Source organism: Ictidomys tridecemlineatus, chromosome 6 (genome assembly GCF_052094955.1).
Source record: "Ictidomys tridecemlineatus isolate mIctTri1 chromosome 6, mIctTri1.hap1, whole genome shotgun sequence".
NCBI lineage: Eukaryota > Metazoa > Chordata > Mammalia > Rodentia > Sciuridae > Ictidomys > Ictidomys tridecemlineatus.
In genome coordinates, this window is record NC_135482.1 from 56352113 (window position 1) to 56375201 (window position 23089).

The following is a 23089-nucleotide window of genomic DNA, read 5'->3' on the forward strand; positions in this document are numbered from 1 at the left end:
AATCCTTACCTACTGAGCTACATCCCCAAACTCCCCTTTTATTCATTTATTTATTTAAAAAATTATTTTAAAAATTTTTAGTTGTATATGGATACAATAGTTTTACTTTATTTATTTATGTGGTGCTGAGGATCGAACCCAATGCCCCACACAGGCGAGGCAAGTGGTCTACCACTGAGCAGGACCCCAGCCCCTCCCCTTTTATTTTTAACAACAGGGATATATAAACAATGCAATAAGGGCCAGGGATGTTGTTCAGTGGTAAAACACTTGCCTAGCAGGTGGGTTTGATCCCCAACACTGCAATAAAAAAATAAATTAAATAACACAATAATAACACAGAAAATACTATTACACATGAGTCAAAAATGCTGAAGAGGCCAGGCACAGTAGTGCATGCTTATAATCCCAGAGTCTCAGGAGCCTGAGGCAGGGGGATCTCAAGTTCCTGGCCAGCCTCAGCAACTCAGTGAGACCCTGTCTCAGAAAAAAAAGGGGGAAGGCAGGGGTTGGGAGTAGAAGATATTTCATATATAGCTATGATGATAGCTGTGTAAAAAACAAGAGTGTAGGGCTAGGGTTGTAGCTCAGAGGTAGAACACTTGCTTAGCATGTGTGAGGTACTGGGTTTGATTCTCAGCACTGCATATAAATAAATAAATAAAAGTATAAACATATAATGACATTTAAAAACAAAACAAAGCAAAAAACAGTATAACCCATCTAAAAAGGATGGTGTGTAATTTACCACCATGCTAACAATATGGTGGGTATTTGATGGTGAGCTTTGGGCTTTTTTGCTCTCTAATTTCCCATATTTTGAACTACTATTATTTTACTTTGATAATGGGGAATTAAAGTTAAAAGGAGTTAAGAATATCTTCTTCCTTCCATAGTTGTCCTGTTTCTCCCTCAGTTTCTCTTGATCTTCATAACCTTTCACATCCCGCCATCCCTCAGGCCCCTTGATCCCCTCCCAGCCCCCAGAACCTTCTCTCACCCCCATGCCTGGCTTCCTATAGGCCCCACAGGGTCCTTCTGCCTCTCCTGCCCTCTCTGTGACATCCGTCTGGTGGGGTCTGCTTCCCAATCCATCCCACCAGGCCCCTTGTACCCAAGCAAGTGACGCCGTCTGCGTCCAACACTTGGTCCTCAGCGCAAGCACACTGGCGGCTCCCAGGGGTGGCCAGGCACAGGCTGCTGCAGCCGCCGTTGTTCACCCGGCATTTGTTGGTACCCACTGTTGGGGAGGAATCACAGGGAAGGACAGAACAGGGATGGGTGCAGCAGGATCAGGAAAGGTTAGGAGGGGAGGGGAGGGAATGGGCAAGGAGGCACATAAAATGAGGAGACAGAAGAGGAAAGAAATATCAAAAGAACAAAGGGCATGTTGACATGGGGCAAGGAGAGAAACAGGAACAGAGAGTCAAACTGGGTTGGGAGACGTCTCAATATCCACTCCACCATCTAGGTACCACCCTGCCCCCAGCCCCAGCCAAAGTGGGTACCTTGTTGCTGCTGGGCATCATACATGCGGATCTCAAAGATAGGGGGACGCTCGCTGCGCAGAAGAGTGACAGTCGGGGGTGTGCCTCCTGTGCCCCGTTCTAAGCGGTAGACACTGCCACTCCGGTATTCAGTCCAAAAGAGGTAGTTGCCATGGTGACACAGGCCAAATGCATGGTTCAGCTCAGGACCCTCATACACAATCTAGAAATGGAGGGGATGTTTCTGAGGAGTTGGGGAGACAAGGGGGTATGCTTGAGGGAGGCCCGGGGAGATAAATGTTACATACATTCATTTGTTTATGTTCGGGGCCTTGCCCTTGTTTTGCCCATTAGCCTGGGTGCTCTGGCTAATATGGGTGATAGCTTTGCACACAGTGAGATGCCAGAACCTGACCCCACAGGTAACGTAGAAAGGATGAAGATGACGAGGTTGTCCATACTGTCTTCTCTTGGGGTCATTTATATTCATTTAAATCCCCCTACCCCACATACACTACTGAGCAGAGAGCCAGAATTCATTTCTCCATTCAATAAACATTTATCATGATATATTAAGGGCCAAACTGTGGTAGGCATTCAGAGAAGAAAAATACAAGTTCTTGTGCTTGAGCAACCACGGTCTCATGGAGGGCACACATGAGAAATCCAGTGGGAAGAGGAGCTGGGGTGGATTCTCAGACAGAAAAAGCTGCATAAGCCACAGCTCTGGGGCAGAGGCACTGCCATGTGTGCTAAGAATTACAAGCTGTCTAGCATCACTTGTTAAAAGAAAGTTGCAATATGGGGAACAGTGGGGGGAAAGGAGGCCACAGAAGTAGTCACTGGCCATATCATGAAGGGCCTTATGTACTAAGAGTTTGGTCCACACACCTAGGCACACACATGACTCACGGAGCACAACCACCCAAATGAACAAGTATACATACATGCCATCTCTCAGGGTCTCATACTTTAGTGCCGACACACTGAAACATGCTGTGTATGTGTCTGATGGACGAACGCAAACATACACTACCACAAGTAATCCTTGGACAACACAATACAGGAAACATACACACACAGATATACACAACTACAGACACAGGTAAACATACATGAAGCACACAGGCCTGCTCACATAAATACCCATATATTCACACACAGCCTCATGCATGTATAAATGTGGTCTAGTAATGCACACATGCCTGCCCACCTTCCGGTCTGTGCCATTGAGCAGTATGGTCTCAATGCGGTCATAGAAGGCATCCACCCAGTAGAGGCGCCCAGCTGGGATGTCCAGGCTTAGCCCATTGGGCCAAAGCACTGTCTTGGAAGTGACAAAGATATCTCGGTGTGAGCCGTCCATCCACGCCCTCTCCAGTCGCCCTCGCCGACTGTCCTTGGGGTCCTCCTCCCAGTCCGTCCAGTACATCCACCTGTGGGCAGCAACTGGTCAGCACCACATGGGCCACTTATGCCATCAGCAGCCTCTCTTCTACAATCCTGATTCGTGAGTGGTGTCCAGAGCCGCTTCTAGGGGTCTTCTGCCCTGTTCATTCTTGGACCACACATTGCATTCATTCACATCTCTTTTATTCAACCAACATTTGCTGAGTGGCTACTGAAAGTGGGCATAGTTCAGGCACTCGGAGATGCAGCAGAGACCAAGTCAGCCAAGGTCCCCACTCCCATGAGAAACAAGTCAATCAAGAAAGTCATGTCATGGTAGAGTGCTTGCTTAGCATGCGTGAGGCCCTGGGTTTAACCCCTAGCACAACACACAAAAGAACCAAAAGAAGAAGTTCTCGTCAGAGAATGATAAAAGCAGGAAGGAAATGGAACAGTGATGGGATGGAGAGTGGCTGAACAGCAGCTGGGGGGATCCTAGCAGGGGAAGGCTTCTCCGAGGAGGTAGCGTTTGAGCTGAGACCTGACATGGAGAAGGAATCAGATCTGCAAGAATCTGGGCGTTCCAGGCAGAGGAAGTCCAAGAGCAAAAGCCCTGAGGCAGGAGCTGCTGGGGTGTCTGTTTGAGGAAAAGACAGCAGGCAGCAGGGACAGAACTCCTGAGTGTAGGAAACGAGGTGCAGATGAGGTCAGACAAGTGTCAGCAAACCTATAGGGCCCTGTAGGGCAGGGCCATGCGGGCCGGATAAGGAGCCTGGGTCTGATTCAAAGGGAAAGGGGAACCGGCAGAGGGCTCTGAGCCCATTCAAAGGGTAAGGGGAACTGGTAGAGGACAGGATCAAATTTCTACTTATGTATTGAAAGCATCACTTCCAATGCCCTGAAGACAGGGACATCTGCTCCTCTTTCAACCTCTCTTCTTGCTTAAGTGGCCTACCTCAGCTGCCCTCCCTGGCTTCCCTCCCCATCTCCTTCCCCATTTCTCTGAGACCCACATACTCCCGGCTCCTCCCACCCCAAGACTGGGAGGACTCACCCATTAAGTGGATCCACCACAATGGCCCTGGGGTGTGTCATCTTGCCCTCGATTAAGGTCTTGCGGGTCTGAGCAGCTTTCTCCAACCTTGCCACACTGATGGTCTTCTTGGGCCCATCATCTGTCCAGTACAGATTGTCCCCCATCCAGTCTACAGCCACACCTTCCACATTGTGGATGCCTGTGGGGGTTGAGGAAGCCATGAGGGGAAGCCACAAAAGAAGCTCCAAAGTGTCTGCCTCTGACTCTGCAGGACACAGGAGCTGGGAGCAACTAGAGCCAGTCAGGGAGGTGGGAAGCACCTGGTGCTCTGGGAGGCCGGAGGGAGGAACAAAGAAGATCACTTTGTGGCCCCATCTGCGTTATGCAGAATCACTCAAAACTGCACCTGGTGGCTGGGAAACTATGTGGCTGACGTGGGCTCTCACATGTGGGCAGTTTGGGGCCTGTGCTTATGTGGACAGCTGAGACAATGTGACATGGTTTGGGGCACAAGTGTGATGCCAGATTCTAAGCCTAAAACTCCTGAATTAACAAAATGAATAAATCAGGAAGTAATTTTTCACTTAGCCAAAGGTTTCATCTCAAATGTCCTTTAAATAGCACCTCCCCCGATATAGGGAACCCCAATCTTTTCTTGATGAGGAGTTACTTTTGATTTCCCCAAAGTCTTATGATTGCTGACAATGGAGGTTCTCTGAGCTGTACTGGAGAGTGAGTGGGGAGAAGGGCAAAGGGTGGTAACTGGCCTCAGCCAGATTGACTGGTTACGGAGCCCAAGTGGGGCTCAAGTGCAGGTTTGGCATGGTACCCATAGAACACAGCAGCCTCCGTGTGCATGGTGTTCAGGAGACAGTGAATGGTGGACCTGCCCAAGCAGCTCAGAGGGAAAAAAACTAGATGCAACTCACAAAGCACAATTTTCTAGTGACATGTAAGGGTACAGTTTTTGGTGTCCGTGAGATCTAGCTGCATAGACCTTGTGTGTGCACACATGTGGGTGTGCCCTGCTCTGATTTAGCAAGCCTGGCTCTGATTCAGGGCCTCAGGCCTCTCCCGGCTGTGTGCTGTGTGCAGCACCAGGGCTCTGAGCCAATGGCAGAGAGACCCTGAGTTTTCCCAAGGGCTGGCGAAGACGGCCCACGCTGCCTAACCCATCCATCCTCCTGCCTCTTTTTGACTCAGCCAAGAAGTGGGTCACACAGGGGTCAACCTGTCTATCCCCTTATCTCCATGCCAACCAGCCCAGCCAACCGCTCAGCAGGGGACTCACTATGCTGACAGGGCACGAAGAAAGAGATGCCTAGGCCCCAGATTTCTCCCGCCGGGTGCCATGTCCTTCACGAGTCCTACCCACGCCTCCAACTGTGGAGGCTCTTACCATCCTTCAGGATGGTCTCCCGCTCAGTGCCATCAATCTTCTGGCGGCCAATGAGGTAGCTGGTGGTGTCAGCAAAGTAGATAAAGCCCGTCTCTGCATGGAAATCCAGGGCCCGGGGGTTCATGAGGTTCTCAATGGGGATCATGTGCTCGTCCGGGACCTTGGCCCCCATGTCCATGCCCCGGATGATGCCTGGCCGGCCCTTGCCGTACACCAGGAACAGCTCATGCTCCGGCTCTAGAGAAGGCACAAATAGGCATGAAGTCACACACACACACACACACACACACACACACACACACACACACACACTCTTCTCAGTTGGAAGGATGCACTGCCTCAGCTGTGCAGGGTCGTGAGACGTGGGAAAAGTGGGGTTCTATGTCAGAAGAACAGAACACACACTAACAAGTTTGACTCTGGGTCCAGGGTCACTGCACCCTGAGATTTTGACTCGTGTGCTCAGGTGGGAAGTGGAGGAAGGACAGCATGATTTCAGTTAAGTACCCACTAATTGTTAGTGAAATTAGTGGCCTAAAAGGAGTACCTTCAAAATTGATGGCTTTTCACAACTTCCTCTGCTACCATCCTAGTCTAAACCACATTACTTCTGGCCTACACCACGGAAATAGCCTCCTGGCTACTTCCCTACTGCCCATCCTCCATCTACCAGAAGTGTGATTTTTTTTTTTAACACAATGTGAATCCAATCACGTCATTTCTTTTCTCCACAGTCACCACAAGCTTTTCATCTCAGTTAGAATAAAATCCAGCCTCTCCTTCCCTATCTCCTTTAACTCATACCACTCAGCCCTGCTGGTCTCTGTGCTGTTCCTCTAGCACACCAAGCTCACACTGGCCTCAGGGCCTTTGCATGTCGATTTTCTCTGCTGGAAATGCTCTTCTCAACATGGTTGGCTTTCTTACTTTACAGAGAACTTGGCTCAAATACCACATCTTCAAGAAATCTCTCCCTGTCATCACTAATGGTATTATCTGTTTTATTTTCTTCATATATCTATTATTATTTAAAGCCATATTTATTTGTCTCTCTGACTACACTATAAGTTCCATAAGGCAGGGATGGCATCTACCTTGTTGAATCCTCATTTCCAGAACAGCACCAAACACATGGCCAGTGCTCACCAGATACTTGTGAGTGAATGAATGATTGCAGTTTATAGACTTCTATGGAGCCCAAGTGGGCCAGTAGGAAAAGCCCTGTTCAAGTACCATCTCTGCCTTCACTTCTTTGCATCTCAAAGAGAAGCAGCAGGCTGTGAGGGGTACATCTGAGGACACCCTTCCACCCCCAGCAGATGCATCGCCTTTCCCTGTCACTCACTTTTGCAGGACTTCCCATCACTGCCCAGGCTGAAGCCGGAGCGGCAGCGGCAGGTCCGTGCCTTGTGGCTGTTGGCCAGCAGGCAGATGTCAGAGCAGCCACCAGGCTTCCCATACTGGTCGTTCTCGCAGGCGTGGCTCCGCACTGGGGGCAGGGGGAAGAGCGGTCAGGATCCCTTAGAGACCCTGAGTCCAGACCCTTAGAAATCTTTCTGAAGTCTGAAACACTTCCTGCTGCTGTGGTTCTTGGCGGCTGTTGTTCCATTTTAGGATTTGGAAGCCACAGAATGGGGATACCTTTGCCCTGCCACAACTTAACCTTCAGGCTTCTCTCAGGTGGGGGTTCCAGTAGTCAGGGGATAGTCCCAATTTTGCCCAGGGCCAGGTGTTCCTGCTCTAGCCCAGTAAGGGAACTGGGAGGAGCAGAATAAGAGAAAAGGTCTCCGGAGGGTAGGAAGGGGCCAGGGTAGGAAGCCTGGGGTGAATGACTAGGAGAGGCACTCATGATATGAAAGAATACAGGGTCCCCCTGGGAGGGTCCAGAGAGAGGCTGTGAGCCTGAGCCCAGAACCCTTTCAGGGTGAAGCCAACTTTGGAGGGGCCATTGGAGCCTGCTCACCTCGGGGCTGACGCCGCTGGTGGTAGATGTGGAGAGCACCACCCTTGTCCACACGGGTGACAACCTGGTACTCAGTGCTGTTAAAGCGGTTTACACGGATCACACTTGTCTTCTGCTGGGTGTTGGCATTGTCTGAGTTGGTGGCGTACAAATAATTCTCAAATACAGTCAGGCCATACAGGTGCTCAATCTGAGATGGCAGATGAGAGTGGTCAACAGGAGTTTAGAAGGTACTCCTCCTCTGCTGGAGAGCTCCATAGCTCTCACCCAAACTCCATTGTCCGCTTTCCCAAATTTACCCTACAGTTTTGTTTTGTTCTATATCTGCAGTGCTGGGGATTGAACCAGGGCTTTGCACATGCTAGACAAGTACTCTCCACTGAGCTATATTCCAGGCCCTTTTTAAAAATTGTATCTTGAGACAGGGTCTAAGTTATCCAGGCTGGCCTTGGCCTTGTGATTCTCTGCCTCAGTTGCTTAAGTAGCTGAGAGAATGGGTGTGTGCCATTGCACTGAACCACCTACAGGTTTCTAATTCCACACTTTATTATTGTCTTTTCCAGTTGCTCTATCCTGTTCTGGAGATTTAATGTTTACCAAGATCCCACTCATTCTTCACATCCTTCTGAAACCTTCTAACAAGAGATGTTCTCTCCTTCTACACTCTCTGTTGACTCTATGCTATCAAGGGCGTGGTGTGTGATTACTGACTTGTCCCACCTACTTCACCCAAATCCCTGGACGGCAAGAACCATGTCCCTCACAGAATTAGGTGAGCAGTAGATGATTTAATGATTTTAGGCAGAGTTAGAGATGGACCCTAAACTCTTGTCTCCAGAGAACACTCTTAGCCTGACTCTAGTCCCCAAATTTGGGAGGACTAAGAAGATATACCTGCCCCAAGCAAGCCCTATAACAACTCCCACTGCCCACATTGCTTACCCAGGGTGGCCAACTGTCCCAATTTGCTCAAGACTAGTGTTTTCTGGTTTCTGGGAATTTCATGACTAAAACCAGGACAGTTCCAGGCAAACTGGTATGGCTGTTCACCCTAACTATCCCACAAAGGAAATGTCAACTCTGAATAGCAAGCCTTCCTGACTGAGTTCAATACTATTGCTCAGTTGTATGACCTCAGGCAAGTCAATAAGCATCTTTGAACCCTGCCTTTTTTTTTTCCCCCTGTATTGACCAAAAGGGGAATAACCTACCTGCTTGCTCATCTCCCATGGGCAATTTTGTAGCGCATATGTGAAAAAGGAAATAAAAGGTGTCTCTAAAATGACTATTCCCATCAGTGGAAGCCATATCCTTTCCTGTGTCTGAAGTGCTCCTGCCCACCTAACTCCTCCGAAGGACTTGGGGACAACCATGTTCCCATACTGTCTCCCATTTACCTGGAGGTCTAGAGATCAGTTCCCCAGCAAAGGCTTCCCCCTTACCAGAAGGCCCTGGTTAATGGTTCCCTCACAGTATGCTCAGACAAAAGCTCCCTCACCAGGATACCCTGGATGATGGTCTGCCGGCCCTTGCCCTCGTAGTCCACCACTTCAATGTAGTCCAGATAGGCATCAGCCCAGTAGACAAGGCGGTTGACCAAGTCCAGTGTGATACCATGAGGAAACACAATCTTGCTATCGACCAGCTTGGTGCGGTTCTGCCCATCCATGTCACAGCGCTCCACCTTGGGGATCTGCCCGTAGTCAGTGAAGAACACCTTCCTGTAGGGAGATGCACATTAAATGGGGCCTGGACACTGGACGCCCTCTTTCTTACTGTAGTGTCTGCCTCCCCACTTCCAGGGCCAGAATCCCCGCCTGCCACTCTCACCCCATAGCAGGATCCAGAGCGATGCCTTTGGGGTTGTAGAGTTCCAGGTCTAGCAAAGTAACACACGTGTCCCCGTTTCGGTTGCAGACAAAGATCCTATCATCGATGTCATCCACAAAGTAGAAGTTGCCCGTCAGCCAGTCGATGGCCATCTGTTCCACGTCTGGAGAGTGTGAATGAAATAGCTATGAAAGCAGATCCTCCCACAGGCAGCCCCTCTTGACTGGTGCAGAGCCCAGGGTACCCAATAGCATCTCCTCTCTCTCAGCTCCTATGGGGACCATCAGCAGCATCACACTTGGTCTTGTTCCTAAGCCATCTTTGTACACATCTGGACTCTGAGTAGCCTGGACATGCCCCCACTCTCCAGGTTGGGCTCAGTTTTGCTGTAAGCAGGGGTATTGGGTAAAAACTGGCTGAGGTCAACTAACACTCTTCTACAGCTCTAGCACATCCTTGAACAGGAACTATTTTCCTGGGGTATCTAACGGTAGGACGGGTTCACTAGCTCATTCCAATGTTTTCTTTTTTTCAAATCTGCTTTTACTTGAGATAAGAGCATCCAGGCTAGTGAAAACATCACATCTTTGCTTTTGGCTAGACATTTGGCTTCACTTCATAAGGTAAGTCTACCTATCTTATGCTAACCAGAAGAACTGACCAGAAGCTACCCGTGTTGCATAAATTTTTAAAATGGAAAAGCAGGATACACATGAATAAACCCAGCTTGGGAGAAAAATATTTCAAAATATGGGATCCACTCTCATCGAAAAGGGAAAGTTCATGGTGGTACAAGGTTGGGAACGAGTAACATGGCCAAATTTCCTCTACTTACCCCACAACCCTGTTTCTTCCATGTTCCTATTGCTCAACTTCCTAAAGAAGATCAGAAGGAATGGGCGAAAAAATACAAGCCTGAAGGAGAGAGTCTATGGGGGGGGGGTCAAGAAAGGACACCAAAGGTAAACTGGGGAATGGTTCAGAAAGAGAGGGGGCTTCAGGAGGGTGAGAGTTGGGGGAGAAGACGGACACCAGGTGCTGCCACTCATTCGGAGCTACAGTTCTGGAGGGTTTGGAAGAGGCCCAGAAGGGACAAAGAAAGGAGGAGTGAGCAAGGATAGAGAAACTTTAGGAGGTAGGAAGCCTGGGACTGCTGGCCTCCTTTGGACCCCTCCTCCTAGGACCCACTAGTGGCCTTCTATCTTCCCACTGTTCCTTCCAACTACCACCAACAGAAGTAATGCCTGTTGCAAACTGGGAAATTCCTACCGTAAACACTACTTTCACCAATTGCCCTAACAGGTAAAGAAATCTTTGGCCTATCTGCCTTTAATTGAAATTTTCCCCACACTCAACCCTAAGTAGGTCTTATTCTGTGTCCCCACAGCTACAGGTATAATAACTTCAGCTCTGCTCAACTCTTCCCTAATCCCCCCTCCTCTCCACAGGGATTCAGGGGCTGTTTCCTAACAGTTGGCAGGGGTGTGGGGAGGTGGGGGGTGAGGAGCGTAAGGGGGGTGGCAGGAGGTGGAACAAAGGGAACAGGAACATGGCTCCCAAGGAACTTGGCTGGCGGGGTCACTGACTCACAGTCATAGGACTGAAGCTGGGGTGGGGAGGAAGGGAAAGAGCCAATTGGAGGCCTTCATCAAACCAGTTTCCTCTTCAGGTCCCCTCTGGTAAACTCCACCCCACGATGACTGGAGAAAGAGGTCACAGGGATGAGGTATTACCCCCCCTAAGTGCTGACACATCCCCAAACCGAGCCACTCTTTCTTGCAGGCCCCTCAGTACCATCTCACCCTGGGGAGACAGGGCAGCCTAGCCTGGGAAGGCCCAGACCAAGGAGAAAGAAGGTCCAGGCTACCAAACTGCCCTGTACACTGTTACCACAGAGAAACCAGATTAAAAGGAATGCCCTGGGCCACCTCCAAAGGAAACTGAAGGCCCAAAGTGGGGGACCTGCCTACAGCCCCAGGCAGCCAGCAAGGCAGCACAAAGTCAAACAGGGCTGTGTGCCCTTTCTTTGGTGGGCACGGCAGGGGTCTGGGACTGCTGGCCTGTGTGCACACTTCATCAGTCAAGCTGTTTTCCCAGCACCAGCTGGCACATATGTCCTCTCCAACTTCCTGAGGCTTCCCTGAGTCACTGCCCAGCCCTAGGGCTGGCAACACCCTGCCCCTGCAACCCCCCTCCTCCCACCCCCCGCCCATTCACCATTCCTTGGCAAGAGAAGGAAGAAACCTGCAGAGATCTGGTGCCCCCATCCCTGGGTGCCCCCATGTCCACAGTCATCCTCCCAAGCCTCAGGATGTGGCTGACCTGAAAGCCTCCCTCCTGGCCTGGATTCCTTCCCACTTCCAGGAAGGAAGGAGGAGAGAAGGTCCCTACTCTCAGATATTTACCCTTGGCTGTTCTCCCCTTCTACCTCCCCAAAGGCCAGGCAAGGGCCCCACTCAGCAGGCCGGTGAGGAGTTGGCAAGAACCAGAGTCCCTGGCCTGCCTGGCCTCCCCTTTGGTATTTTTGCAGCTGGAGACTATTAGTTGTAAGCAAAAATCCTTTGTTATCCAACCCCCTCCACCACATTATTTTCCTCTTTCCTAAAGTTCAGATTCCTTTGCCTGCCCCAATACATACACACACACACACACACACACACACACACACACACACAGCCACCATGCCAAAGCCAACACAGAAAGATAGGGTCAAGTTAGGAGGGGATACTTTCCCTCCAGAGCTCCCCCATAGATTACTTGGGGCAACTCCCTAACTGTTGGATGGCTTGGGAGCCAGATGGAGCCCTGGGCTCTGGCCTAGAGGCCCTAAGCATTCTGGCTCCACAAACTTAGAAGAGAACTACCCTCAGGGGAAGCCCTGACCAAAGGCCCCAGTCCTTCAGACAGGAGAATCTCAAATAAATCCAAGGGGAGGGAAGGACCCTTGAGGGAGGAGTTTGGTGGTGGTCTGGTGGCAGAGAAGTTGGGGATTCCAACATTAAAAAAAAAAAAAAAAGGAGACTAGGGAATAGGAGAGAAAAATGTGAATCAGAGAGGAGAACATAGGAGTCTATGATGTTGCCAAGGACTTTAGTTCCAGGCCCCAGAGTAGACCTGGGATGTGTGTTGCAAGTGCTAAGCCCTCCCTGCAACCCCTAGCTCAATGCCGGGCAGGCTGCACCCCCACAATTCCAGTTGTTATCAACTTCTCCGGCACCCACATTGTTCAAGAAGTATTTCCCAAATAGTGGCTATTTTCCCAGAAACACAGGCCCTGACCAGATTCCCAAGAAGGACCTACCAGTTAATAAGCCTCCAGTTATTTTCTCTAAAATAAGGAAATCTGGGGGAAGCACGTGGTCTTTATGCCTTGAGAAAAACGTCCCCCAATACAGCCAAAGTTTGTAGGGTATGGCACAAGGTCCAGGATGGGGAGGGAGAATCCACTTTCCATGTTAGTCACACCCCAAGGGACCACACTGAATTCTAGCCCTGATTCCAGGACCCCCGCCCCTTCCAATGCTGGGTCCAACCAGGTTGTGGACACTGGCTATCTTGGTCTGAATTCTGGTTCTGTCACCTTCAACTGTGGAACTGTGGGACTGTGGGCCAGTTAATCAATGTCTCTGTCTCAGTTTCCATATCTGTAAAATGGGATGGTACATTAATGGCACTTAATCAGGGCCTGGCACGTAATAAGCACTCCACACACAGGAGTTGCAGTTCAGGCCACCACGCTCCCTCACACCAACCCCATCTTGTCCCACCTTTTCTTCTAAGTCTGTGCTTCTAGCCAGTGCCCTAAGGCCTCCTGGTAAAGGCAGGCCTTCTGGGAAGGCAGCTGGGGACCAAGAGTCATTGTTCTTCTACACTAGCTCAGGCTCCCAGAGGAGGCCTACCCCACTGGAAGCAGCTTTCCCTGTTACAGACTCCACTGGCCGCAGGGGCATCTTTCATCACAGCCTATTCACCTGACTAAGCTAATGGGAGGGCAGGACACTGCCTTTCATCTCTGTCCCCAGCACTGGACACACATATATTGATTCACTTAACAAATGTTTACTGAATACAGAGTCCTCACTTTGCTGTTCTAAAGCTGAGATATGACTTTTCCCCTCCCCTTCTGCTTCCTTCTGTGACCTTGGGCTGCCCCAGGACACTGGGAGAGAATGGTCTCTAATCTACTCAGGGATCTCACCTAGAGGGTTGGGAGGATTGAGAATCTGGGGACTTCAAAGGTTGAGGAGGAGACTGTGGGACAGGCCTGGTGGAAACTTTGCTAGATGACATGGACTTTCATTGCTGTTGCTGCTGGGCCCTGGCTTCAGCTCTTCCTTGTTCCAACGAACACCTTAGCCACATTGCCACCCTTTGCCCTGGGTAGCCTTCCTGAACCTTCTCATACTTCCAGCCTGGAGTTTATACCCTGCTCCCTTCCCCTGGACTGGCTAGGGTCCTCAAGAGGCATTTCATCCTGGATCCCAAGGATGAGATGCCAGGATTCTACTCCACCGTCTTAGGGTCTTTGCACTATTGAGAAATCCTTGCCGGACTCTAAAACATGTCTGTCTTGGTTAAGTTACTTCCTTTGGCTTGAAAACAGGGAGGAGGGTTCTGGGGGCAGGCTGGGTGGAGAGGCAACTTCAAGGAGACAGCGGGGGAGGAGAGGACAGGGCTGGATCTGGGCCTGGAGACACAGGGCCCGACCTTGGCTGGAAGAGGAGGAGCAAGAAAAGGCTGTTAGATGATTAGGAAACTAGGAAGGGGAACGGAGGAAGGGAAAGCCAAGCCTCAGGATGCAGGGGGCCCAGGGCCAAAAAGTAGGGTGGCTAGACATCTCCTCCCCTGTATTCTGACACCCCATGGGTCAGAAAGGCCATAGAAGTAGGGGTATCTTTCACATAAAATCTGCAAGTGCTTTGTGGGCATGAGAGAGGCCTCGGGTGCCTTTAGCAGTGAAGAGGCAGCGCCCCTTCCAGTTCATACCACTCAGAGAAGCTGCTGTTTGCCCCTTCTTTGCCTCCCTCTAGACAAATCACTACCCCATTTCCTGTTGTGATTTTAAAAAACACGCACCAAAAAAAAAAAAAAAGAGGGAGGGAGAGAAAAGAGAAAAGTGAAGTTGGCCAGCTGGACTTAGGGACCCATTTCGCAACCTTGCTGCCTGCAGCTTAGGGGCCTTTTCTGGGCCTCCACGCTCACCTCCTTCTTCTCCATGCAATATGGTGCAGGGAGGGAAAGCCCAGGAACCTCCAAGACCCTCCAGACCATCCTCTCTTACATAGTCCAACCCTGCTGAGTGATTTCAGCAGACCCCATTCTCTTCCAGCCCCCTATAACCTCAGATCCTCCCTTGCCATACCACTGTCTGCCCAGGGCCCCCCTACCTTACTTTTCCTATAGTGGAAACTTCCCCAGGGCTGAAGGTAGGACAGACCAGAGGAGCTCAGCTAAGGAAAGGCAGAGCTAGGGAGGAGAGGAGCCAGCAGACTCGATTGATAGCCCTGGCTAGGGCCAGCCTTGCAGAACTCCCCGTGAGTGGGTGTATGGTTAGTGTCGGCAAGCCGGGTCCTGGCTTGGAACTACCAAGTCTGTTGACCCCTCTGGGCCTTAGTTTCCAGAACTTCAGCCTTTTGTATATCACTTCCAAAATACTTGCCATGTGTATATATGGTTTGCATGAATATTTACTATATCTTCAAATCAACTTTCTTTTCTGATTTTGCTGAATCCTAAACAATCGATGCTATAGGTATGCTAGTTATAGAAATTTCCTAATAATATTATAAAATATTATGTATCTTATATAATATATATTTTAGGTGGTCCATGTACCACCTAAAATTAAGGCGCAGCCTCTTTGGGAGAAGCAAAAATTGAAAACTAAGGGGATAGCCAGGCATGGTGGTGCACACCTAAAATCCCAGCAGCTTAACCTCTGAGCCACATTACCAGCTATTTTTATATTTTGTTTTTGAGACAGGGTCTCGCTAAATTGCTTAGAGCCTTACTAAATTGCTGAGCCTCCCAGGAGGCTGAGACAGGAGGATCTCAAGTTCAAGGCCAGCCTCAACAACTTAGTGAGGCCCTAAGCAACTTAGCAACTCTGTTTCAAAAATAAAATATAAAAATATCTGGTTATGTGGCTCAGTGATTAAGTGCCCCTGGATTCAATCCCCGGCACCAAAAGGAAAAAAAGAAAGAAAGAAAAAAGAAAAAACTAAGGGGCTAGCCTCTGGTGCTTGCTAAGGGTCTTCTCTTCTAGCTCTGACCACTCAAGGTCTCTAGTCATAGATTTAGAACCACATAGGTCCCCTCATGCCTCAGCGTTCCAGGCCTCAGTGGAGGGAAGCAAGGGCACGTACTCTGCAGGGTCCCCGAGAGGCCTCCTGAGGGCTCTCAGGACTCAGAGCAGATCTGGCTCCTGCACCCCAGGACTCCTGTGAACCAGGCTCACTTCCTGGCCTCCTTCCTTTTTTCTAATCTATTTCTGTTTCCAGAGTTTTCTCTGGGGCAGACTCCCGCTTCTCCCCACAATAGCAGGCTGGCTTCACTGGCTCCAACACCTCTCAATTGTCAGACTCTTGCCTCCAGGGGCCCACCTCCTGCGTGGGGCTGAAGAAGGTCCACAGAGGTCACAGTCACAGCAAAGAATGGGGTGATTGCAGGGAGGGCAGGGAAAGTAGGAGAAAGCAGTAGCCTTTTCCTTCATCCTCCAGGGGAGCTAATTACAGGCCAACAGCCCACTACAGCAGGTGAGTACTTGGCCCAGCCACCCCATACCCCAGGGCAGGCCTCCTCCTGGGGAGGGGGATGAGCTGCGCATGGGGGAGGGTGCTAGGGAAAGACACTTCCGACATCTTCAGCTCAGGGCCCATAATTAGTTTGTGGGATGAGAGCAAAACAACCATCCTCAGGGTGACAGCCAGACATTCTGGCGTCAGGGGTGTGGGATGGGGGCAGGGCAAGGAGGGACAGAAGTGAAGGCAAGGGGAACCCACTCATTCACCCCTCGTTTACCCCCCAAATTTGGTCTCTTCCAGACTCGGGGACTCTGCCCCAGAGGGGTGCCCATGAATCTAGCAGACTGGAAGGCAAGGGAATCTGTTTTCAGAGGGAAAGTCTTCCAAAGGTTATTTTCTATATCTCTTGGGGAGGAAGTCAGGATGAAGGACCAGGCCAAAGCAGAATTGAGAAGGTTCCCAACAGGGCACCTCATAGCCACCTACTCATAGGCCCAATGTGTGTCACTGAGGCAGGGCTGGAGAGGAGACTGCTGGACCTATTTGCTCAACCATGCTTATTGAGTAGGGTGGTAGGTGAGGGCAGGAGGTAGGTAGCTGTCTCCAGGGGTTTTGCCTCAATCCCACCCTAATGGAACTCTAATGACCATAGGGTTTCTTGAGTTTCTCACCCCTCAAGAGCTTGGTAGCCTTCAGCCCATCACCCCACGGACCCATGTCTGATTAAAGATGAGCCTTTGATGCCAACAGCCTAAAGACACCATCTGGAATGCTCTGGAAGAGTCACAGGCAGTGGTGTGAATCCTATGATGAGGCCACAGAGAGTGAAGGGCTCCTCTGCTCTCCATAACCCCCAAGTGGGTCACTCTGCCAGAGTGAATCCCTTGTAACCTCCTAGGATCTTTGTTTTCTTTGGGGGTCATTATAGGAACTGAATCAAGGAACTTAAAGATCTTCTAGAGAGGCTAAAGATGTAGCTCAGTAATAGAGCATGTGCTTAGCATGCAGGAGGCCCTGGGTTCCATCCCTAACACTGAAAAAACAGAACATCTTCTAGAAGAAAGGCCCAAGGCTCACAATTCTAAACCTCATGGAAGACTTTTTACTTTCGTTTATCTGATCTGGACAGAAAAGTTCAAACCCATGATGCAGATTAAGTAACCAAGTCAGAGAGGGAATTCTGATTGACTCAAGGTCACAGATCAGTTTACCCTGGGAGGTGGGAGCAGATCAGCCATAGCCAGATTCTTCTCCTCACCCCTGTGGGGCATTTTGTAGAAACGTGATGATACCACATGTTGACTCCAAAGCTGTTTTTGTTTGTTTGTGTAACCGCATCTGAGAGGAGAGGGACTCCTCCAGGAACTGGATCTACCCAACCCTGCTTGAGCCCTTCTTCATCTCTGAGACTACAGAGTATTGCCCAGGGAACCTAAAGGGAATAGCTCCTCCCAGCATAATCACTGACTGCAATAGAAATAGCCTTAGGATCTCAGCGCCCACCCCAGAGCAGAAAGTCTTTCTGGTCATGACACCAAGGGAAAGAATGGCCCATGGAAGATGACCCAGCCAGACCCTGGCTCCGCCCCTCATTCACAGCTTAACAGGGCTCCCTCAGGCTCCTACTGCATGGGAAAGCCCCTTTGCGGTCTAATCAACACTCTTCTCTCAGAGAAGGGACAGTCCCTGGTCTCTGGAGATTGACTATTCACTATCCCCTCTGCCCTCCCTTCTCCTAAGAGACCTCCCTCAGTCCTGGGCCAGAAATGTGAGAGTCATCTAGAGACAGCTTAGAGAGAGGAGATGAGGCCTTGCCATGGCTCTGCCCCTGTCCCAAACAGGCACCACTGTGCCTAGCCCCCTGCCTCAGCCTCAGTCAGGGGCTTTTTGATTAGGCTTCTGCCCCGGACAGGGGTCATACTGTCTACACCCTCTACCCTGCCCATGTTCCTGGTCCTCCCAGGCCCTCTCCTGCCCTCCAAGCTGGGAGTGGCTGACTCACGGTGCAGACTGAGGGAGATGTTGATAGTGTGCTCATCAACGAAGCCCTTCAGGCCCGGCATGCGGGCACACTTTAACTGTGTTTGGGCAGCACTGTCCCCAACGTGCACCCAGCATACGGTCTCATTGGCATAGCTGAAGTCCATGGCTGTGGTCTGCCGCGTGCTGGTTGGTGTGATGGTAGACACTTGAGCCCCACTCAGGTATGTAGCCAGGATATTCTGGGAGTTGGCGATCAGCAACACAGGGGGCCTGTCTACTGGCTCTGGAGGTGGGGTAGAGAAGGGTCAGTGAAGTTAGAACCCTTGGACTTCTTAGGCCACTACTCATCAGGGAACTGCATTGAGGGTGCTTGGCACAGTGGCCACAGTAACTTCACCCACCATTCTTGGCCTTGCAGGAGCGGTTGTCTGGCTGTAGCAGGTATCCTTCAACACAGCCGCACGTGAATGAGCCATCTGTGTTGGTACAGAGCTGGCTGCAGGTGCCATATACTGAACACTCATCAAAGTCTACCAAGGAAAAAGAGAAGAACATGGTCATTTCCACTGTAATGAGGGAAGGAACGCGGGGGCTCTCGGACACCACCAGTGTATCCGTTCTTACAGCTACTCTGAAAGAAAGTTTGGCAGAATCGATTACAGTATGAAATGTCGAAACCTTTTCATCCAGAAAGTACACTCTTGGAATCTACTCTAGAGAAACTATCTATCTATCTATCTATCTATCTATCTATCTATCTATCTATCTATCTATCTATATCAGCCAGCCATTCATTCAGAAAAGGTTTCTTGAGTATATACTATGTGCCAGGGAGAGGAAATACATCAGTGAATTCGACATTTTTATTTTGTTTGCAATATTGGGAATTGAACCAAGGGCCTTACAAATGCTAGACAAATGCTGTGCCTCTAAGCTACATCCTCACCTGCTTTTTTATTTTATTTTGAGACAGGGTCTCACTAAGTTGCCCAGGTTGGCCTTGAACTTCCAATCCTCCTGTCTCCAGAACAGCTGGATTACAGGCATGTACTAATACCAGTGAATTTTAAAATAGATCCACATCATTGACTTCATGAAACTTTTATTCTGCTAATAAATGGAATACTGTTATAATAATAAGGGAAACAAAGAAAAAGTACATGATGCAATGCTAGTGCAGTGGAAAATGACCAATGTTGTTGAAAAAAATCAAGCAGAGAGGGGCTGGGGGTGTAGTTCATTGGCAGAGCCCTTGCCTAGCATGTGCAAGACCCTGGGTTCAATCCCCAATATCACACACACACACACACACACACACACACACACACACACAAATTAAACAAGAGAGAAGACAGAGAACACAGAGGGCACACTTTAACTGTGTTTGGGCAGCACTGTTCCCAACGTGACGATCAGGGATGGCTTCGCTGAGAAGGTGGCATCAACAAAGACTGAGGGAGGCAAATTTAAAACAGAAAAGTTTGCATTGTTTGTAACAGGGGAAAAATGGGAACATCTTACTCATCAATAGGGAGAAGGCCAAGTAAACTGTGGTAATAGTTATACGTCACAGTGGTTTTTAAAAAACGAGGTAGATTTCTACTTATTAACATTGAAAAAAATTGCTGGAACACACTTGGTGAAAAACATTGTAAAGATCCTAGAATATGGGGCTGGGGATGTGGCTCAAGCAGTAGCGCGCTGGCCTGGCATGCGTGCGGCCCGGGTTCGATCCTCAGCACCACATACCAACAAAGATGTTGTGTCTGCCGAGAACTAAAAAATAAATATTAAAAATTAAAAAAAAAGATCCTAGAATATGGTATGGGGTCTATGTATGCAAAAAAGAGTAATACACACATAAGTAATACTTCCGATTCAATTTTCCATAAGCGTGTGTAGATACATGCATAAAAGAGGGTCTGCAAAGTTAGGTAGCACCAATAGCAGAGATGACCTCCAAAGAGATGGGAAGGGGTCCAGAATGGAAGAGAATTTGTTAAAGGAAACTTTGGCTTTTATGCATAATGTTTTAACTTTTTTACAACAAGAAAAGTTCAATAAATCTATAATTTTAATATGAATTTGTAAACGTCTGGTGGAAACAAACAGTTAGCCATGACCTGAACTCCCCTCTTGCCCCTTCCTTCTGGCTTCCCCCACTCAGGTCAGCCCCAGCATGCACACATATGCAGGCAAGCACAGCTCACATACCTTTGCAGGTCTTGCCATCCGCCTGCAGCTGGAAGCTGCTATTGCAGTAGCAGGTGGGCCCGTTGAGTGTGGGGACACAGTGGTGCTGGCAGCCCAGCCGAGAGCAGTTGCCTCGGAGCTCTGCATAGGAGCCAGAGAGATACACACTCAGGCCTCCAGACCAAGCAGCCACCCCCACCCCATGGCAACCTTCCCCATCTCCAATTAGCCTTCAGAAACCACTTCAAAGGGCTGCAGTGTCTGAGAGGGAAGGGGCCTTAGGAAGGAAGCATGTACCATATTTTATAAGTGAGGAAACTGAAACCCAAGGAGGACCTAAGGCAGGCCCAAGGTCACATAGCCAGTTAAGGTTTAGAACCCACCTCTTCCTGCTATGGCTGCTTGGGACCATTGGTGTCCCCATATGGGAGGTGTTCTAGTACTTTGCTGGGGTCAACAGGAAGAGGGGACAGTAAGTCTTATCCCTTTCATGTGTCTCTGGTCTGCACTGCCCAGGGATTAGAATGCTGGCTTCAGCTGAGGGTGAAAAGCTGGCATGGAATCACGTGTGTCCTGGTGCTGGCCTGGAAGCACCCCTCCAATCTGTTCCTTGAGCCCCAGGGACCTCAGAGACAAAACCCAAGGTCCAGGTAGAGGATGCAGAGGAGGTGCAAAACTGGTTCCCTCAGGATCCCTTTCTAATCTTTCTTCTGCTACTGACCCACTTCCACAGGGAGACAGCAGGGAGAGAGACAGGAGGGAGGAGAGGTGGGAGAGCAGTTGCCCCCCCCAGACCAGCGACCCAATTAATGGCCTTGCGTGGGGCCAGGCGGCTGGGCCACAAAGACCCCTTTGTCCAGCTGCCTCACACCCCCCGCCACCCTCCCCACCTAGGAGAGAGAGCCGCTGAGATGCTAAGGCGTTTAAGGCACTAAGCCTGCCAGGAAGAGCTGGGATGGGGGGCCAGGCCCCAGTTATTCTTTCTTTTCCCCACTTCCACCAGAGAGCCCAAATGCACTGCTTGTCCAGCCTCCCCCCCAGGCGGGGGAATGTCATTTTCCTGAAAAACTTAGAACTCTGAGTTTCTCTTCTGGATATGAGGTGGGGGTGAAGAGGCTCAACTTTTGTAATATCAGAGAAAGAAGTCCCAACCCTTGGCCTTACAGGTTCTGTGCTGTTTTCAAAACTAAAAAGGTATTCAGAAGGAAGCGAACTTGGAAACATACCATCTGTAAGAAGCGGGTATGAGTTGTAATTGCCTATGGCCCCTAAGCCCATTTTCTACATGCCTTCCCAGGAGCTTCAGATAAAATCAACCAAAGGAAAGGAAAAAGATCTTCCACAAACTCTGTTGCTCCACACTCCCTGCCCAAGTGAAAGGATCCAGATGTGTCTCCTCCCACAGGCAGATGTTTTCTGACATGTGTATGGCACAAAACACAGGCGGACCCTCCACCCCTATAAATGCCCCTCCCCCAGGGCTTACTCAGGGCTTCTCCAAGGCCAACTGCTCCAGGCCCAGCCTCCAGGACAGCAGACAGAGGTCACCTTTCCCAGACAGACAGGGCCAAGGGCTCTGTCACTCCTTCATCTCAGATTCCTCCCCAATTGCTCATGTAATGACCCAGACTCTTCATGCCCCCCAGGGACTTTCAAGGGAAGACTGAGCCACAGGTGGGAAGAAATCTGACTTATCATCCTATTGTTCCCTCCTCAGATTGGATGGTTTCCCATCCATCAACCACCTCCAAGATGTGGACTGCCAGGAAAGGAGGAACCAAAGCAGCTTTCGGACCCTTCCTAGATCTGCAGTTCCTGGAGGCTGCCTTCCAGGGCACTGGCAGGGCAGCAAGTGAACAAAACCAGACCCTGACCCCAGCTCCCATCACAGCACCTCTGCTTCTGTTTGCTCACATTCAGGATCACATAGGAAACCTTTTGAAGAAAAGATTCCACTTCTGAAAACAAAGTGTATAAAAACACTGATCTTTCATTTTAAAGATGAGAAATTAGGGTCTGGAGAGGTGGGGTGACTTGTCCAAGCACACACAGCCACAGGGAAATGCCTAGCCAAGGCCCATTGCTGAGGTCCACAGGGCTGTTTGATCAAGCTCCATGCCCAAGAGGCCCAGATGGCAAGTCTGGGCAGGGGACCAGGACAGGCTTCATCGTCACTGAAGGCATAAGGATGGTCCTCTGATGGCAGGTGGCTCATCCCACCCGATGCCAGGTTGAGGGTTCATGCATTCACCTGAGATAGAAGAGCATGTGAAAGTGCTTACCTCGGCAGTGGGGCCCCTCATCTGAGCCATCCATACAGTCCTGGACCCCGTTGCAGAGGCGGGACATGGGAACACACAGCTCAGTGCCCAAGCAATTGTGCTCATTTGGCTGGCATCGCTGGGCCTTACTCTGTGGACCTGGGGGCAGACGGAAGGGCTGGCATGACCAAGCTAGCTATGGCAGCTGTCTGGCCAGCTGTTCACTGGGGGTAGGTGGAGTGTGGGGTGAGTTGACACAGGGTTTCAGACACCTATATTTTTTAGATCTCAAGAGACCTGGGGGGCTGGTTAGACCCTTCAACCTAGAGCTTTCCTCCACCATTCCCAACAATAGTAATGCATTTGAGAATAGTCAGGTAGAGAGGGAAAACTAGGCCTTCTGCAAAGGATCTACTCCTCAGACACTCTATGCCTGTGGACCCCAATGCCTCAGAATCTACACTCAGCAGGCAGGCTGACGTCAAGGTGGGAAAGGCTTTGCTGAGCTCAGGGGAAGATGGAGAAGCTCAAATGATAAAGAACACCTCCTTTCCACAGCTCTCCAGGGCATGGAGCTTAGGGAGCAGCACCAAATCATCTAAAACTGGACTATGCGTATGTAGCACCAGCCGCATGTGGCTACTGAGCACTTGAAATGAGATGAGCAAAAATTACAAGTAGAAAATATATACTGGAGGGCTGGAGTTGTAGCTCAGTGATAGAGTGCTTGCCTAGTATGTGTGAGGCACTGGGTTCAAGCCTCAGCACCACATAAAAATAAATAAAATAAAGGTATCGTGTCCAT

At 49.9% G+C, this 23089-nt stretch overlaps 1 protein-coding gene across 1 annotated transcript in view; it reads right to left on the reverse strand.

Moving 5' to 3' along the window:
* Lrp1 (LDL receptor related protein 1) overlaps window positions 1-23089 on the reverse strand; it is a 79655-nt gene that overhangs the window by 45896 nt on the left and 10670 nt on the right. The window contains exons 3-15 of the mRNA XM_005335662.4: window positions 22306-22443; window positions 20045-20164; window positions 18232-18360; window positions 17850-18113; window positions 9105-9267; window positions 8773-8995; window positions 7275-7464; window positions 6657-6800; window positions 5312-5548; window positions 3931-4111; window positions 2701-2923; window positions 1509-1710; window positions 1115-1240 (exon numbers count right to left, since the gene is read on the reverse strand). Coding sequence (XP_005335719.1) covers window positions 1115-1240; window positions 1509-1710; window positions 2701-2923; window positions 3931-4111; window positions 5312-5548; window positions 6657-6800; window positions 7275-7464; window positions 8773-8995; window positions 9105-9267; window positions 17850-18113; window positions 18232-18360; window positions 20045-20164; window positions 22306-22443 — 2340 coding nt within the window. The remainder of the gene's footprint in view (window positions 1-1114; window positions 1241-1508; window positions 1711-2700; window positions 2924-3930; window positions 4112-5311; window positions 5549-6656; window positions 6801-7274; window positions 7465-8772; window positions 8996-9104; window positions 9268-17849; window positions 18114-18231; window positions 18361-20044; window positions 20165-22305; window positions 22444-23089) is intronic.